At 65.7% G+C, this 16,622-nt stretch overlaps 3 protein-coding genes across 4 annotated transcripts in view; 1 reads left to right on the top strand and 2 right to left on the bottom strand.

Annotated features, from left to right (window-relative positions):
• The window catches only part of SGSH (N-sulfoglucosamine sulfohydrolase), a 291,535-nt gene extending 281,026 nt beyond the window's left edge, over positions 1-10,509 (top strand). The window contains exons 2-9 of the mRNA XM_057414249.1: positions 7,184-7,333; positions 7,547-7,707; positions 7,937-8,042; positions 8,438-8,588; positions 8,844-9,000; positions 9,177-9,258; positions 9,344-9,547; positions 9,817-10,509. Of these exons, the coding sequence (XP_057270232.1) occupies positions 7,240-7,333; positions 7,547-7,707; positions 7,937-8,042; positions 8,438-8,588; positions 8,844-9,000; positions 9,177-9,258; positions 9,344-9,547; positions 9,817-10,376 (1,515 nt within the window). The 5' untranslated portion in view covers positions 7,184-7,239 and the 3' untranslated portion in view covers positions 10,377-10,509. The remainder of the gene's footprint in view (positions 1-7,183; positions 7,334-7,546; positions 7,708-7,936; positions 8,043-8,437; positions 8,589-8,843; positions 9,001-9,176; positions 9,259-9,343; positions 9,548-9,816) is intronic.
• Positions 136-7,080, bottom strand: SLC26A11 (solute carrier family 26 member 11). 2 transcript variants are annotated; one of them, XM_057414248.1, is made up of 16 exons: positions 6,862-7,080; positions 6,456-6,648; positions 6,190-6,275; positions 5,182-5,261; positions 4,159-4,301; positions 3,718-3,893; positions 3,501-3,573; positions 3,095-3,145; positions 2,415-2,475; positions 2,091-2,146; positions 1,844-1,984; positions 1,618-1,745; positions 1,398-1,506; positions 1,108-1,241; positions 721-793; positions 136-295 (listed from the first exon to the last, which is right to left on the bottom strand). In XM_057414248.1, the coding sequence occupies exons 1-16, from the start codon at positions 7,063-7,065 to the stop codon at positions 183-185; spliced, it is 1,821 nt and encodes a 606-aa protein (XP_057270231.1). In that variant the 5' UTR covers positions 7,066-7,080; the 3' UTR covers positions 136-182. The 2 variants fall into 2 exon arrangements, with proteins under 2 accessions (XP_057270231.1, XP_057270230.1); XM_057414247.1 differs by having other exon boundaries at positions 1,108-1,244; positions 6,190-6,303; positions 6,862-7,001.
• Positions 10,510-10,903: 394 nt separating the features above from the next.
• Positions 10,904-16,602, bottom strand: GAA (alpha glucosidase). The gene is made up of 19 exons (XM_057414215.1): positions 16,216-16,602; positions 15,991-16,136; positions 15,562-15,727; positions 15,134-15,230; positions 14,932-15,051; positions 14,671-14,789; positions 14,425-14,556; positions 14,189-14,299; positions 13,933-14,046; positions 13,737-13,821; positions 13,505-13,622; positions 13,051-13,184; positions 12,805-12,956; positions 12,538-12,686; positions 12,321-12,462; positions 12,010-12,108; positions 11,698-11,862; positions 11,163-11,315; positions 10,904-11,089 (listed from the first exon to the last, which is right to left on the bottom strand). The coding sequence occupies exons 1-19, from the start codon at positions 16,600-16,602 to the stop codon at positions 11,030-11,032; spliced, it is 2,649 nt and encodes an 882-aa protein (XP_057270198.1). The 3' UTR covers positions 10,904-11,029.
• Positions 16,603-16,622: the final 20 nt, after the last annotated feature.

The raw sequence follows: 16,622 nt of genomic DNA, 5'->3' as shown, positions 1-16,622 counted from the left end.
TTTGAGGATGCGGAAAGGCCTGGAGGAGGGGTGGCTTTTCCCAATGACTGGATAGGGAATGTATTTCCCTCGCTGATCCCTTCCATGGACTGTCTGTCCTAGAGGTGCCCGAGCCCCGGCAGCTGGCATGGGAGCCCTGGGACAGTGCAGGATGGTGGTTGGATGTCACCAGAGTGTCGGTGTCACCACTCACTGGATGAGCCCCGCGGCAGCAGTGAGCTCTGGCTGGTGCTGGTGCTGGTGCTGGCGCTGGGGGCTGCCCCGCTGCCCCCTGGCTCTGCTCCTCTGCACCGCTCTGAGCCAGGGAGATGGGGAGAAACAAGGCAGTTTCAGCTGGGATAGAGTTAATTTCCTTCCCAGTGCCGTGTTTTGGATTCAGGATGAGAGCAATGCTGATAACACACGGATGTCCTGAGCAGAGTTTACCGTAAGTCAAGGACTTTCTTCTGCCCTGCAGCAAGGGGGAGGGGGCTGCTGTGGGGCACAGGGAGCCAGGAGGGACATGGCCAGGACAGCCGACCCCAGAGGGATGTTCCAGCCTGTCTGGCCTCATACTGACCAGTAAAACTGGGGCCTGGGGTGGGTGACAGCAGGGGCTGTGCACGGCAGCTCTGGGGCTTGACAAAGGTCACATTCCCCTGTTCATGTTCCAGACCCCCTGCTCAGCAGCAGCCTGGGGTCCCAGCCCCAGGAGAGCACCAGGGGCAGCCAGAGCCTCACCTGCCTCCTCCCGGCTGGGGAAGTGTTGGAATCCCTCTAAGTCTGCAGACAGCAGGACTTGGAGAACAGGGTCCTGAAGGCAGAGGAACCAGGGCTGGGGCAGCCTGCTGCTGGCCACTTCCCTTATAGCGGGGCTCCGAGCCCCCCGGTCAGCCCAGGACACAGGATGCAGCCCTTCCCCACCGCTCCTCCTCCCACAGCTGGGCTCAGGACCCAAAGCCTCCAGCTCTTTGGGATGAAGGCTCCGCCAGAGGAGAGGCAGTAGCGTCCTCAGGGTAGGTGCCGGGGGCCAGCACAGACCCTGCCCCGAGGAGCAGAGCTGATGCTTGGTGTAGGGAGAGGCAGAAGGACCCAGCGCGGGGCCGGCTGAGGCTGCATCCCACGTACCTGCAGGCTGCAGAAGGCCAGCGAGAGGCCGTGCTTGCGCAGCTCCTGCAGCAGCTCTGCCAGCCCCGCCACCGCCGTGTAATCAATGCTGCTGATGTGACAACAGTCCAGGATGACGGAGCACGGTGGAGATGCTGCTGAACAAAGGGCACATGGTCACGTTCCTGGCGAACAAAGCCCAGAGCTGTGCCTGGAAAGGCTGAGACAGCAGCTGGCAGAAATGATCCAGGCAGGTACCAGGTTACAACCAGGTTCCTGGGAGACGACCAGGGGGCCCGGGAGCACTGTACCTGTGAGAGCATGGCTGCACACAGCATCCCGGAGGCACTCAACAGCAGGGAAGTGCAGGCTGCTCCACGGCTGCACAAGGAGCACGTCCCCATCTGACACCTCTGACACCTGAGCAAGACCCCAGTGCAGGGCGATGAGTCACAGGGAGCTCAGGGCTGTGCCCCTGCAACAAAGCAAAGCACCGTCCTCCCTGCAGCCAAGGGGAGGTTTGAATCCCACCTTTATTGGGGGCCTGGCAACGGAGTAGAGCAGGAGAACCCCTGAGACCAGCATCCCTGCCATGATGCCGTACTGGATCTCCCAGAAGCAGAGCAGGAACGTCACGCAGAGGGGCACAAGGTCCAGCCCTGCAAGGGAGACAACCTGCACCTTGTCCTCGTGCCACAGGGCACAGGCAGAGCCGGGCTGCACCGGGGGATCAACCCTCCCCGACTCGTGCCCTCACTCTTAACCCGCCAGAGCGTCCTGAAGATCCCAGCATCGAACATGGGCACCACAGCCGAGATGATGACAGCGGCCAGCGCCGCTTTGGGGATGTAGTAGAAGAGCGAGGTGAGGTACGCCAGCGAGAGCAGCACCAGGGCGCCTGCGGGAGACGGGGAGCCCCTCAGCCACGGGGCCCCATGCCCAGGGCGCTGGGGTGCTGGGCACGGGGCCCTGCAGAGCAGCCCACGGCAGGGAGGAGGCTCTACCTGTGAGGAGCCCTCCCGCGGGGGTGCAGACACCCGACTGCGCGTTCACCGCTGTCCTGCAATGCAGAGCAGTTCGTTGGGCCCAGCACCGCTCATGGAGCAGCAGGAGAACCCCACTGGCAGAGACAGGAGCTCCCAGCCTGCGGCAGCACCGCAGAGCACGCAGGAGGGGAGGGAAGGTCCCTGCAGGACCCTGCACAGCCCAGCAGCCAAGGTGGGCAGCTGGGGACCAGCACATGAGCTCAGGGATGCATCGGGCACAACCTTCCCCCCAGGGTGTCACAGAACCCCAGCGAGGGGAGGGCTGGGGCTCCTGCTACCCACCGGCCAAAGCTGCCCGTGATGGGATACGATGAGACGAAGGAGCCCAGGATGTTGGCGAAGCCTGCAGAGGGGATGGAGAGGGGCTGGAGATGCAGGAGGTAGGGGAGGCACTGCACAGGGCCACGAGATGGGTCTGTGCTGCTGTCATCACCTCCTCCATCCCCAGCTGGTACCTGGGGCTGGATCAGAGCCCATCCAGGTACCTGGGGCCAGACCAGAGCCCATCCAAGTACCTGGGGCTGGATCAGAGCTCATCCAGGTACGCAGGGCCGGACCAGAGCCCATGCAGGTACCTGGGGCTGGACCAGAGCCCATGCAGGTACCCAGGGCCGGACCAGAGCCCATGCAGGTACCTGGGGCCGGACCAGAGCCCATGCAGGTACCTGGGGCTGGACCAGAGCCCATGCAGGTACCCGGGGCCGGACCAGAGCCCATGCAGGTACCCAGGGCCGGACCGGAGCCCATGCAGCTGTGTGAGCTCTGCTCAGGCTGCTCTGGAAATTGCTGAAGCGTGAGACAGGCTTGGGGCGGGGGCAGCAGGCAGGGTAAGAAGGGCAAACCTTCAGACAGAGGTAGGGCTGCTGGGATGGGGATCTCTGACAAGCCAGGGGCTGTGGGACACACAGTGGTGCTCGGGCTGCATCCCCACCCCTGCCCTCCTGCTCCGAGCAGTCTCTTACCCATAGCCAGCAGCTCCTGGTTGGGGTCAATCCTGTAATCATTCTGCGAGGCTGAAAGGACAGGAGCGGCATTGCCCAAGCTTCCCGTGGGCACGTGTCATGGAGACAGCCACGGGTCCATTCCCAGCATCCCCGGGCACAGGAACACCCAGCACTCAGATCCCACACACAACACAGGGACCCCCCGGCCCCCTCCCAAGCCAGGGATGGGGGAGCTGCCTGGCCAAGGGGAGGGGATCAGCAGCCCCGCACGGACCCCTCCCGCCACCCCACACTAGGGACCGGGCTCAGCACAGGCAGCCAGTCCCTCCCAGTGCCCCCATGGGAGCAGCACCCTCCCGGCTCCCCAGGCCCCTGCAGACACCCCTCGTGCCGGCGCAGGCGCGGGAGCCTGCTGCAGCCATACCAAAAGCCTTGGCAATCGCAATGGTCTCCAGCAGGCCCATGAGCGGCACCACGGCCAGCCCGACCCCCATGTCCTGGGGGAGAGGACATGGTCAGCGTAGCCACAGAGGGATGAGGGTCACCCCACAGCAGAGCCTCCTCCCGCTGCATGGGGAGCCAGTGACTGCAGGAGTCAGCCCAAGGGGAGCCCATCCTCTGCCAGCCAGCCTGGCACCCACCTCCACCATGCTCCGGAAGGGGATGGTGCCGTTGGGAGTAGCCATGGAGAAGCGTGGCAGCCGGAATGCCGGGAGGCCCCGGGGGATGCTGCCGGTGAGTGTGAACGGCTGGGAGCCCATCACCTGGAAGGAGTAAGCAACCAGGCCAGCAAACAGGACCACGAGGGCGTTGCGTGCTGCAGTGAGAGAGCAACCATGAAAACCTGCCCAGGGCAGCAGGAGGTGGGTACCAGGCTGCTGGGGTCTCTCAAGCCTCAGGAAGGGGCATGCACAGCAGCAGGGCCATCCCTGGGACTTCGCCCTCCCTGACCCACCTCCAGCTCTCAGCTCCTGCTCACCTGGGGCTTTACCACTTTGGGGCTGTGTCTCCCTTGCCCCAAAGAGACAAGACCCCAGGGGGGATGGCAGCAGGAGGAGAGAGGCAGGGGGTGGCCAACGCACCCGTGGTGGTGGTCCAGACGATGAGGTAGCTGACCCTGACGGGCAGCGGCTCCACACGGGCGGCTCGGGGCAGGCGGCTCTTCATGGCCCGGAGCCCCGCCAGCACGGCCAGGCAGGCCAGCCCCAGCACGGCGTCCCCAACCCTGCAAGAGGCACATCAGCGCTGCGGGGCACAGGCAGAGCTACCCCAGAGCCCCCTGGAGGAAGAGCCTGTCCCCAGGGAGGTGCAGAGCTTGCAGGGATGCTGCCCGCACCTCTGCCCCACCAGCAAAACGTGGCACTTCTGGGGGGACAGAAGGGGAGGGAAGGGGGGGACCCCCAGATTGCAGGACAGAGCGGGGACTGAGCAGGGATAGAGCAGGGACGGAAGAGGGACGGAGCAGGGATGGAGCAGGGATAGAGCAGGGACAGAGCAGGGATAGAGCAGGGATGGAGCAGCGATGGAGCAGGGACGGAGCACGGATGGAGCACAGATGGTGCAGGGACGGAGCAGCGATGGAGCAGGGATGGAGCAGGGATGGAGCAGGGATGGAGCAGGGACGGAGCACGGATGGAGCACAGATGGTGCAGGGACGGAGCAGGGATGGAGCAGGGATAGAGCAGGGACAGAGCAGGGATAGAGCAGGGATGGAGCAGCGATGGAACAGGGACGGAGCACAGATGGAGCACGGATGGTGCAGGGACGGAGCAGGGAAGGAGCAGGGATGGAGCAGGGATGGAGCACGGATGGAGCAGGGACGGAGCAGGGACGGAGCACGGATGGAGCAGGGATGGAGCAGGGATGGAGCAGGGACGGAGCAGGGACGGAGCAGGGATGGAGCAGCGATGGAGCAGCGATGGAGCAGGGATGGAGCAGGGATGGAGCAGGGACGGAGCAGAGATGGAGCAGGGATTGAGCAGGGATGGAGCAGCGATGGAGCAGGGATGGAGCAGGGATTGAGCAGGGATGGAGCAGGGATTGAGCAGGGATGGAGCAGCGATGGAGCAGCGATGGAGCAGGGATGGTGCAGGGATGGTGCTGACCTGGTCTCCCCGATCCTCCGCAGCGTCTCAAACACCTGCAGGAAAAACTGCCGAGGGATCCCCCGCAGCCCCAGGATGTTCTATGGGAAGGCAAAGCCTGGTGAAAGCCTGGCACCTCTCAAGGTGCCAGGTGCCATGGAGGGACTGCCAGGAGCACCGGGGCTCAGGCCTGGCAGGGCCGTGGCACACACACAGCGCTGGCGCTGCTGGCAGGAATGCTCCTCAGTGACCACCCCATGCTCCTGCGCGCCCTCCACAACAGCCCGTTACCTGCAGGGTCTCTGCAGACAGGGCCTCAGGATGCTCTGATTTTTAACCCACTCCCAGGCCCTGAGATGCCCCCACCCCGCCCCGCACCCTCCTGTGCAGCCCCCAGGAGGGGTTCACGCTGGAGCCCTCACCCCAGCCCTTGCAGCCCAGCCATCCCCCTGCTCCGCGCTGGAGCAGCAGCCCGGGCCCAGCTCTTCCACAGCAGCCCCGCTGCAACCACAGCCATTGACCAACACCGGCTGCTGGCTCCTGGCAGAGCCTGAGCCCGCCTCCCGGAGGCTCTGATTTTGGTTAACCACAGAGGAAGCGTTGCAGCCCCAGAGAGCCTCAGGGCCCTGAGAGGCCGGGGAGGGACCAGTGGAGCTGCAAACCCACCCTGATGAGAGAATCACCAGCACCCCCTGCAAGGGACCAGATCAAGCGTCCTGGCTTTCCTGGTGTCCTGGATGCCGCCAGCTGGCCACAGGCAGAGGGTGCGTTGGGCTTGGTCTGCTCAGAGCACAGCACTCATGGAGCCAGCAGAACTGCTGTCGGGGGGAAACCAGAGCCCCTCTGGGGCTCCTTGCTCTTGCACCGAGCACATCACCCATGGAGCCAGCAGAACTGCTGTCGGGGGGAAACCAGAGCCCCTCTGGGGCTCCTTGCTCTTGCACCGAGCACATCACCCAGCCTGATGCCAAACACGACAGCCCTAGGAGACGGCAGGTGACGTGGCCCGGGCGGAGCAGCAGATCCTACCTTGATCTGGTTGAAGCTAATGGTGATGGAAGCAGCTGATGTAAACCCTTTAATGACGGGGCAGGAAATGAAGTCCAGAAGGAAACCTACGCAGGATGGGCAGCAGTAAGCACGCTGCTGGCCCGACAGCGAGCACAGGGTGTTTGCACACACTCAGAGCTGTCACAAGTGGTAGCAGGACAACCCCAGTGTCTCAGAGAGCACAGGGGATGGGGACACTGCTACAGGCTGCACAGTGATACCCTTGCACGGCAAGAGCATCTCACCGAGGTGCAGGAGCCCCATGGCCAGCTGGATGCAGCCAGAGAGGAAGGCGAGCAGGATGGCATAGACAGGCTCATGGAACGCGTAAGAGGAGACAAGCAGCGACATGATGGCCGTGGGACCCAGCGTCACGTCCTTGGCGGTGCCCAGGAAGCAGTAGACAAAGCAGCCCATGAAGGAAGAGTAGAGGCCGTACTGCGCAGGGACAAAGCGAGCGCTGGCACAACGCGCGGCACCGGGGGATGCCCGAGCCCTCCGGGACACGGGGTCCCGGGCTCCCTCCGTAGCCCAGCGCACCCGCGGCGCCGGCGGGCTCCTGCCCCGGGGCACGGGTGACGGCAGCGGAGAGCCCGGGTCCGCCCGGCCCTGCCCGCGCTCGGGAGCGCTGTTCCGGGCAGCGGCACCCACCTCGGGCGGCAGCCCCGCCACCTCGGCGTAGGCGAGCGCCTGCGGCACCACCGTGAGCCCCACGCTGAGCCCGGCCACCAGGTCGAGCCGCAGCCAGGCCGGGCTGTACCGCGGGAGCCAGCGCAGCACCGGGAGCCGCCGCCGCGCCGCCGACCACGGGCACGGGCAGCCCCCGCCGCGCTGCCGGGGCCCCGGGGCCGCCATGGCCCCGCCGCTGCCCCCTGCCCGGCCGCCGCCAGCGCGCCCCGGACCCGTGCCTGGGAACGGGGCCCCGCCCGGGCCGGATCTGAGCCTCCGGGGCTGCCCCATGTGACCGGGGCAGAGGAGGAGCCGCCGAGCCCCGCCGCCGGTGCCGGTACCGCTGCCGCTGCCGGAGCCATGCGGCCCTGGGCGCTGGCGCTGCTGCTGGTCGCGTTCCGGAGCGGCGGGACCCGGCCCTCGGCCCCGGTCCGCAACGTCCTGCTCCTGCTGGGTGAGCGCGGCCGCCGGAGCCACGGAGCCGGTCCCGGGTCCGCGGAGGGGAGCCTCTGCTCCCGTGGGCAGCGCAGGGCCGGCCCCGGGGTCCCGCTGCAGCCCCTCCGTGCGGGGACGGTCACGGCAGCACCGGCCCCTGCAGGGATGCTCCCGGTGCCATCAGTCACCGGGCCCGGTGCCCAGGGCTCACCCCGCTCCCCTCCCGCTGCAGCAGATGACGGTGGCTTCGAGAGCGGCGCCTACAACAACTCTGCCATCCGGACACCCAACCTGGACGCGCTGGCCCGGCGCAGTGTGGTTTTCCAGAACGCCTTCACCTCGGTCAGCAGCTGCTCCCCGAGCCGGGCCAGCATCCTCACCGGCTTGCCCCAGGTAGGGCACCTGCACGCACTGGGCTCCAGGCACAGCGGGGGTCAGGGCTGACCAGAGCTGGCTTTGTGGCACAGTCAGGACCTGGCCATCCCCCCCTGCCCGCTGACATCCCCTCTTCCCAGCCCCCTGGGACCTGCTCCCCACGCACGCAGATGCAGTGCACATCTGGGCTTGTGCTGGGGCCAGGCCCCGAGGCATCATCCAACTCTGTTGTCTCCCCTGCCTGCAGCACCAGAATGGGATGTACGGGCTGCACCAGGATGTGCACCACTTCAACTCCTTCGATAGCGTGCGCAGCCTGCCCCAGCTGCTCAGCCAAGCACGCATCCGGACAGGTAGGGACACGGCCAGTGACAGGCACCAAGGACGTGTGCCCATGCTCTGTGCTGATCCCTGGCTTTCGCTTCGCTTCCCCCCCTGCCCACTGCTCTGTTGCCACCCTCATCACACCTCAGCGTTTCTTCCTTTCCTCATCCTTCTCCTTCCTGGTTCTCAAGGTTCACACAAGGCTCCTGCTTTACCCAAACTTCCACTTCCACTAAACCTGTGACCTGGGGCAGCGTGGGCCCGGTTGGGTCCCATTTTCCAGCCAGATGTGGAAGTGCAACTGGCAGAGATGACTGGGGAAACTGGTGGCAGCTTCCACTGTCCCCAGTGCTGGCTGAGCACAGCTGGTGCTGGAGCAGCCCCTGTCCTCCCCTGGCTTCTGGCACAGCACATGTTCTTGCAGGCATAATTGGGAAGAAGCACGTTGGGCCTGGGGCTGTCTATCCCTTCGACTTCGCCTACACGGAGGAGAACAGCTCGGTCTTGCAGGTCGGGAGGAACATCACCCGAATCAAAGCGCTCGTCCGGAGGTTCCTGCAGAGCCAGGATGAGAGGTGATGGGCTCTGTGTCCGCGGGCCAGGCTGCTAGGGGGGTGCAGGAGAGGAGGGGGAAACAAGAGGAAAACCGGCTTCGCTGAAGACGTGTCCATGTCCCATTGGGAGACCTTGTCTCTGGGTCACCCCACATCCAGAAGCCCACATTAGGGGGGAATCCTCCTGCCGACCCCAGCTCCCACCCGCACAGCCCAGGGCAGGGCTCGGGGGGTGGGGGCCGCCCTTTGCCTCCACCTCCACCCTTTCACCTCTAGGCCTTTCTTCCTCTACGTCGCCTTCCACGACCCGCACCGCTGCGGGCACTCCCAGCCCCAGTACGGGCCCTTCTGTGAGAAGTTCGGCAATGGAGAGAGCGGCATGGGCTGGATTCCCGACTGGAAGCCACAGCTCTACCACCCGGAGCAAGTGCAGGTGAGGGCCTGCATGGTGCTGTACGGGGCTATATGGGACTGCACAGGGGCTGCGTGCAACAGCAGCCTCTGCTGGAGCCAGCCACTGCCATCAGCGCCATGGGTGAGAGCCGGCGGGGGCCACTGTGCTGTACTCACCCCCGTCCCGGGGTGGCCACTTTCCCCGCCTCTGTTTAGGTCCCGCACTTCGTTCCGGACACGCCGGCTGCCCGGGCGGACCTGGCAGCCCAGTACACAACCATCGGGCGCATGGACCAAGGTGGGAGCCGCGGGGCCGGGCTGCTGCTGTGGGCGCCGCTGTCCCTCCTGCCCCTCCTCATCTCCGCCCCTCCATCCATCCGCAGGGATCGGGCTGGTCCTGGAGGAGCTGCGCCGAGCGGGCTTCCACAACAGCACGCTGGTGATCTACACCTCCGACAACGGCATCCCCTTCCCCGGCGGCAGGACCAACCTCTACCGGTCGGGCACAGCTGAGCCCCTCTTGCTCTCCTCCCCGGAGCACAGGGAGCGCTGGGGGCAGGTCAGCCAGGCCTTTGCCAGCCTCCTGGGTAAGGGAGCAGAGTCCTGCAGAGCTGGTCCCCATCCTCCCTGCGCCAAAACCCGGGGTCCTGTCCCATAGGGCAGGCTGCAGCCCCGGGCACTGGCACAGCCCTGGCAGGGGGAGGAAGGATGAAGAACGGCAGGGTCCCCTGCAAGGACGTTATCCCGGGGCTCAGCCCTGGGAGCACCCACAGCCCATGTGGCAGCAGACCCCAGGGACCTTTCTGCCTCTCTCCGGGGTTTTGTTTCCTCCTCTCACCCTTCTCTTCCCCTCCAGATCTGACGCCGACCATTCTGGACTGGTTCTCCATCCCCTACCCTTCTTACAGCATCTTTGGCACGAGGCGGGTACATCTCACTGGGAAGTCTCTCCTGCCAGCGCTGGAGTCGGAGCAGCCCTGGGACACCACCTTCAGCAGCCAGAGCCACCACGAGGTGACCATGTACTACCCCATGCGAGCCATCCAGCACCAACAGTTCCGCCTCGTTCACAACCTCAACTACAGGATGCCCTTTCCCATCGACCAGGACTTCTACGTCTCACCCACTTTCCAAGACCTGCTCAACCGCACCAGGGCCGGGCAGCAGACCCACTGGACCAAGACCCTGCACCAGTACTACTACAGAGACCGCTGGGAGCTCTTTGACTGCAGCATTGACCCCACAGAGAGCCAGAACCTGGCCCTGGACCCCCGCTATGCTCCCATCTTCCAGCTGCTCCGCGCGCAGCTCCTGAAGTGGCAGTGGGACACGGGGGACCCCTGGGTGTGTGCTCCTGATGCTGTCCTGGAGGAGAAGCTGAGTCCCCAGTGCCGGCCGCTGCACAACGAGCTGTGAGCATCCCCGCTGCCATGGGACAGCTGTGAGCAGGGTCCTGGCTGGGCCGGTCCCACATCCCTGGGGGACACCTCTGCTCTGTATCACAAACACTGCCTGGCCCTGGAGCATTCAGGGATCTTTGAATCTCACTCCTATGAAGCCATAGGGATGAGCTGCTCCTCAGTAAAGCCTCTGGGGGACAGGTCTCTGTTTTTACCCAGAGCTGAGCATGTCTCCATCAGCTCCCAGGCAGGGATGGGGGGTTCCCGGCCAGGGGGTACTGAGCAAGGGCAGGCAGCAGCAGAGGGGCACGGGCACGGGCACAGACACAGCCTGGGCTGCTCCCAGCAAACAGCAGCTTTATTACAGCTCCCTCACCCCCTGGGCAGATCCCAGTACCCCAAAGCACAGGCAGAGCTCCCGGCCAGCTCACCAGCGCCGCACTGAACAGCGCTGCTGGCTCCCAAGGCACTTGGGTCTTTTCCCCTGTTCTGCGGAAGATGAGGGTTCTCCTGTTCCCAGGGAGTGTGCAAGGAACCCCGGTGCAGGTCCAGTCTATACCCTCATAACTCCTGTTAGCCAGGAGGGAAGCCAAAGCCCAAGAGCTGCATTGTATGGGATGGCTTTGGCCCCAGAGCAGGAGGGAGCAGCTTGGTGCATCCAGCAGCAGCTCAGGACCAATTGATCACAAACTGCTCCCACATGGGCAGCGACACAGGGACCCTCAGCACCTGGGGGAGAAGGAAGGGTCAGCACAGGGAGAAGCAGGGATGGAGCCCAGGGCCTCCGGCCGGCAGCACTCACCTGGGTGTCGCTGCGGTAGGAGAAGTCATCCACGAGGGCACCGTTGGCCAGGACTTGCCGCGGAGGGCTGGTGACACCCAGCACAGTCACAGCCTCCAGCAGGACCCCATCGAGGTGGGCACTTGCCTGCAGGAGCTGGCTGAGCACGGCGCCCTGTGGGGACAGCAGGGCCATCACCCACAGGCACCGAGGTCCCACAGGCACCCAGGGCTCTTCAACGGGTCCTACCCACTGCAGGGCACCCAGCTCGAGGCGACGGCTGCTCTGCCACCACAGAGTAGCAAAGCCATTTACCAGGCTGCACAGCACTACTGGTGCAGAAAGAGCCACGTCCCTGGCACAGCATCTTCCCTTCCCAGAGCTCCTACAGGGGGCTCCTGGCCCCCACCAGTGCTGTAGCCACAGCCTGGCACTTTTGGCACAACCAGGTCGGCTGCACCAGGGCACGGTGCTGCCCATGGCCACACGTGAGCCACGGGCACCGGGACCCGCCTGTGGCAGTGAAGCCCCGTGCCCAGACACCCCCATCGCTCACGTGCGTGGCCAGGAAGAGGAGCTCGGTGTAGTCGCCCCTCTCAAAGCTCTGCCAGCTCTCCCCATCGTCCCAGAACAGGTCTCCCCTGGCGAAGCCGCCCTGTGTCAGCGCCACTACCAAGGCCATGCCCTTCTTGCGGGACTCAGCAGTGTTGAACGCAGGCTCCTGGGGCACAGGACCGGGCTCAGCTCCGGGTGCTGCCGCAGCAGCTCTGCCCAGGCCCAGCCGGACACCGCAGGCTCATTCGGCAGCACCGGCTCTGGGGTCGGCGTTGTGCCCCACGCCTGTCACCGCAGCGCGGAGGGGACTCACCTGCAGTGGCAGGATGTGCCCTGCGCGGATGTGGACATTGATGGTGTCCAGGGGAGCGGGCAGGAGGATCCACTGCCCTTTGCTGTGGATGGTGGAGTCCTAAATGACAACGGAAAGAGGAAGCAGCAGGTGCAGGGCGCTGGTGCTCCATGTTGTGGTCCTACGAACGGCCACAAGTGAAGGTGGGTGAGGTACAAGTCCTCAACACAGCGCTGGGGGGGGGCAGAACCCGCAGTGGGGTACAGGAATGCATATGGGGCCCCGCAGCAAAGCCCCGGTGCAGGCACTGGGGATGGCAGGGGAGCACCTACCCCTGCCAGGCTGTACCACGTCCCCGCCGGGAAGTAGCCGCTGACTTTGGTCTGCCCGGCCTCCAGCACGGGGGTGATGAGCAGCCCCGCGCCCCACATCAGCTGGCGGTCCACAGCCCACGTGTTGCGGTCCTGGGGGAACCTGGGCGAGGAGGGGAGGGCAGTGCAGCGCCGGGAGACCCTCACCCCCCCCCCGAGCCAGGGGCCCCGCGCTCACTCGAGGAACAGCGGCCGCGCCACCGTCTCCCCCGCGGAGTGAGCGCGGTGGAAGAGGGTGTAGAGGAAGGGCAGGAGGGAGTAGCGGAGGTGGAGGGCGCTCCTCATGGCGGCCTGGGCAGCGGGGCTGAAGGCGTACGGCTCCTGTGGCTGCAGGGGAGAGGACAAAGGGCGATGCTCAGGCCGTGCACAGGTGCCTTCTGGGGACTCCGGACGGACTCCCCGCAGCGCGTGCTGCCCAACGGGACGAGGTGCTCCCGGTGCTCACCCGCGCACCGTGGTCATTGTGGTTCCTCATGAAAGGGTAGAAGGTGCCCAGCTGGGTCCAGCGCACGCACAGCTCCTCCGACGTGTCGCCCGCGAAGCCGCAGATGTCAGCACCCACCAGCGGCACCCCAAAGAGGTTGAAGAGCAGCACCTCTGCAGGGCAGGTGCAGAGGACATCGGGGTGCTGGGGTACGGAGCCTGCCGAGGAGGTGCAGGGGGGATGGAGCCCCAGCACCCTGCAGCCTACCCGGTATGGAGTAGTAGAGCTGCTCCCAGTCGCTGCCGACATCCCCAGTCCAGTGCCCTGCGTAGCGCCCGTGCCCAGCGAACGTGGAGCGGGAGATGATGAAGGGGCGCGTGCCCCGGATCCTCAGCAGCGCGCTGCGGGCAGGATGGGCCCCACTCAGCACTGCCCAGGCAGGGAGCAGGCTCAGCAGCTCTCAGCAGCAGCACGAGGCTGGCGTGTGCCAGGGCAGACAGCCAGTGCCACCACGGCCATGGGGCAGGTGACATGGGCAGCGCACAGGACATGAGCCCCCAGCCCGTTACTGCATTACAGACCAAACCCTCACCCACCCATCAAATGCCTTCCCCGTATCCAAGCTGCCCACTAAGGAGGAGCCTCCCAGCTCTGGCATCCCCTGGGATGTGCATCGGCTCCTCCTGGACAGCAGGAGGTGCAGCAGGAGCCACAGGCTTACTCGTGGGAAGCGATGGCCTCGGTCAGCCCGTAGAGGCTGTGCAGGTTGTAGTGGGAGGACAGGTACTGCTGGCTGGAAGCGCAGATGGTCCCAGCTTGGAGGCGTCCTCCAAACACGCCTGCATGGGAGAGGTGCTGATGAGGGTGAGCTCAGAGCCTGCTCGGGGTCAGAGCATCCGCCGGGGTCCTCCCGGTGCTCCCACCCTGGGCAGGGGCCGGTGCCGCTCCCGTACCTGGCACGTAGGGGGGATGCTCCAGGTTATTGTTGGGGCAGCCGTCCTGGGAGCCCTCCACAAAGTTCGATGGCTCGTTCATGTCCTGGGGCGGGAGGGAAAGGACGGGATGTCCTCGCTGCAGCACCGGGACCCAGCAGAGATGCAGGGTGGGATGCGGAGAGCTGCAGGCGGGAGCTCTGCCAGGATCACTCACAATCCACAGCCCATCGAAGGGCACCTGGTCGTGGAAGTCCTTCACCATGTCGTGCCACCACTCCCGAGTCTCTGGGTTGGTGAAGTCTGGGAAGACCGTCGGGCCCGGCCAGACCTGCAGGAGGGAGGCAGCAACAGGCAAAACCCCACGGCCCCCATGTGCCGCTGACCATCCACTGGGGCCATCCCCTGCCCGGTGCCCTCCAGCTCCCGGTCCTGCTGCAGTCGTCCCACCCAAGCCCCCTCCCTGCACTCACCCTCCCAATGAGGGGCTGTCCCGTGGCATTCCAGATGAACACCCCCCGCTTCAGTCCCTCATCGTAGGGCTTGTAGGTGCCGGGAGGCCCCGAGCTGCTGATCCCAGGATCCTGGCAGGACACAGAGCCAGGCTTCAGCAGCGAGGGCAGGGAACAGCCTCCACTCTGCTGTGAGGGAGCTCCATCATCACCCCTGGGGGCAGCTGGAAGCCCCGGCACAACCGGGGGTCACTCACCACAATCATGATGTACCTCAGCCCGCGGCGGTGGAAGTCCCGCACCATCTCCGGGTAGTCCTTAAAGCTTCTCTTGTTGAAGGTGAAATCCCTCTTGGCATCCGCGTAATCCAGGTCGTTCCACTGCACATCCTGCGGGCGATGGAACCGGTGACCAGGGAGCAGGGACCCCCACCCCATGGGGCTCCCTATCAGCCCCCCACGGCTGCTCTGGGGCAGAGGCTCCGGGGAGCAGCCCAGATGTACCTGGGGGAAGCGGGCTGCCGACATGTTGGCCACGACCTGCCGGGTGATGTCGGTGGAGGAGTAGCCCCAGCGGCAGAGGTGGAAGCCCAGGCCCCAGTATGGGGGCATGAAGGGGAACCCTGGAAGCCAGGAGGGCGGGTGATGGACAGATGGGATCAGGGATGGCTGGGCATCGTGATCCCTGCAGCCCCCTCCACCACACTGCTCCTGGCAGAGCCATCCCGGGAGCACCCGCGCCCCAAATCCCCAGCTCAGCCCTACCGACGACATCCAGGTACTGCCGCACCACGCTCTTGGGGTCGGGGCCCAGGAACACGTAGAAGTCCAGGATCCCGCCCGTCGTGCGCCAGGTCAGGGCCGGGCTGGGCTGCAGGAGCACGTCTGGGGAAGCACAAGCACCGGAGGAACCAGGTGGGGATGGGGACAGGACCGAGCCTGTGCCCAGTGCCTCCGCGGGACTCACCCATGGCGTTGCTGTTCAGCAGAAAGACACCGTGGGCAGAGCCATCGTCCTCCATTCCCAGGTAGAAAGGGTGGGAGCCGTAGAGGTTGACCTGGGGCTGGAGCAGAGCACGGTGCCAGTGAGGCTCCACCAAAGACCCCAACACAGCACCCACCTGCCCCTTGCCTCCAGCCAGGAAACCTTGGGGTACAAACCCCGGCTCTGCAGCCCCAAACACTGCTTGAGTTGGCCGAGCTCTGCCCTGAGCAAGAGCCCTGGACTGCAGCTTCAGAGCCTTGCTGAGCCCCAGCAGGACAAAGCCTGGCCCATGGGCTTTACCCAGGGCTCAGCTCAGCTGGACACCTTTCCCCAGACAAGGACAAGACATAAGAGGCCACCCCTGCACGTAGAGCTGAGCCGTCTCCCTGTCCCTCAGCTCTGCTCCATACCATGGGTGCCATGTCCCGATTCCAGAGGGTGACCCTGGTCCACGCTGTGTCAAGGACCAGTGGTGTCAGGTGCTCCCCCAGCCCAGAGATGAAATGGGAGGGCAGGGAGGTGGAGATCTGCAGGAACTGGTCTGCAAAGAAGAGCGGCGCGACCGTGGTGTTGAGCCTGCCAAGGGAGAGGGAAGCACGGAGCTGGAGGCAGCACCAGGCAGGGACACAGATGCTCGTCACCGTGTGAAACAAAACCAGGTTTTGGCTCAGATCTGGGATTCCTGCTTCCCTTCCCAGCCACTGAACCAAAGGGGAGGCAAAGCAAAGCCCCACTGGCTGCCAGCCTTCTGCCTGCACCAGTGTCCCATAACATCCCTTACCGGAGTCAGGTCCCACACCAGATCCCTTTGGGAAGCCCAGGGCAGGATGGGCACTTACAGGACCTGCCCACCACGCTGCCGGTAAACGACGAGGCCGAAGGGCTCCTCGTTGATCTGCACCCCATAGAGCGTGGTGGCCGCTCGCCCGCTCACCCGCGGTGTGTCCAAGGGCACCTCATAGCGCTGCCGGGCCGGGTCCCGCAGCTGCGAGGCAGAGAGGGGGGGATCGGCCGGGGACCAGGACCAGGACACCGGGATTAGGAAGCGGGGCACGGGAGCGCACCGTGAAGCGCAGGCGGGCCGGGGTCTCCAGCAGCACGTCCAGCCGCAGGCAGCCCACGTCCCCCGGCAGGAAGCTGGCGGCGACGCGGCGGAGCCGGGCCGTGTACCCGCTGCCGGTGCCCGTCACGTTCTCCGCCCGGTAACTGCGGTAGCCGCGGGGGAAGAAGCACCAGGGCGGGCCGGGGCCGGGGCCGGGGCCGGGGGCGGCGGGCACGTAGCAGCAGCCCCGCGCCTCGCAGCCCTCCCGCGCCAGCAGCCGCTCGGGGCCGCAGTCGAAGCGGCTGCCCGGGGGCACATCGCAGACGGCGGCCCCGGCGCCGAGCCCCGCGGCGGGGACGAGCGGGACCAGCAGCGCCAGCAGCGCGGCGCCCACCCCCAGCCGCGGCATGGCCCCGGCTCCCAGCAGGC

This window comes from Pezoporus wallicus, unplaced genomic scaffold (assembly GCF_028554395.1).
Source record: "Pezoporus wallicus isolate ANWC-B61680 ecotype Strahan unplaced genomic scaffold, APGP_CSIRO_Pwel_v1 contig_11546, whole genome shotgun sequence".
In the NCBI taxonomy this organism is placed as follows: Eukaryota; Metazoa; Chordata; class Aves; order Psittaciformes; family Psittacidae; genus Pezoporus; species Pezoporus wallicus.
The sequence above is the reverse complement of the archived record's forward strand: the minus strand, read 5'-3'. Positions and strand labels throughout refer to the sequence as shown.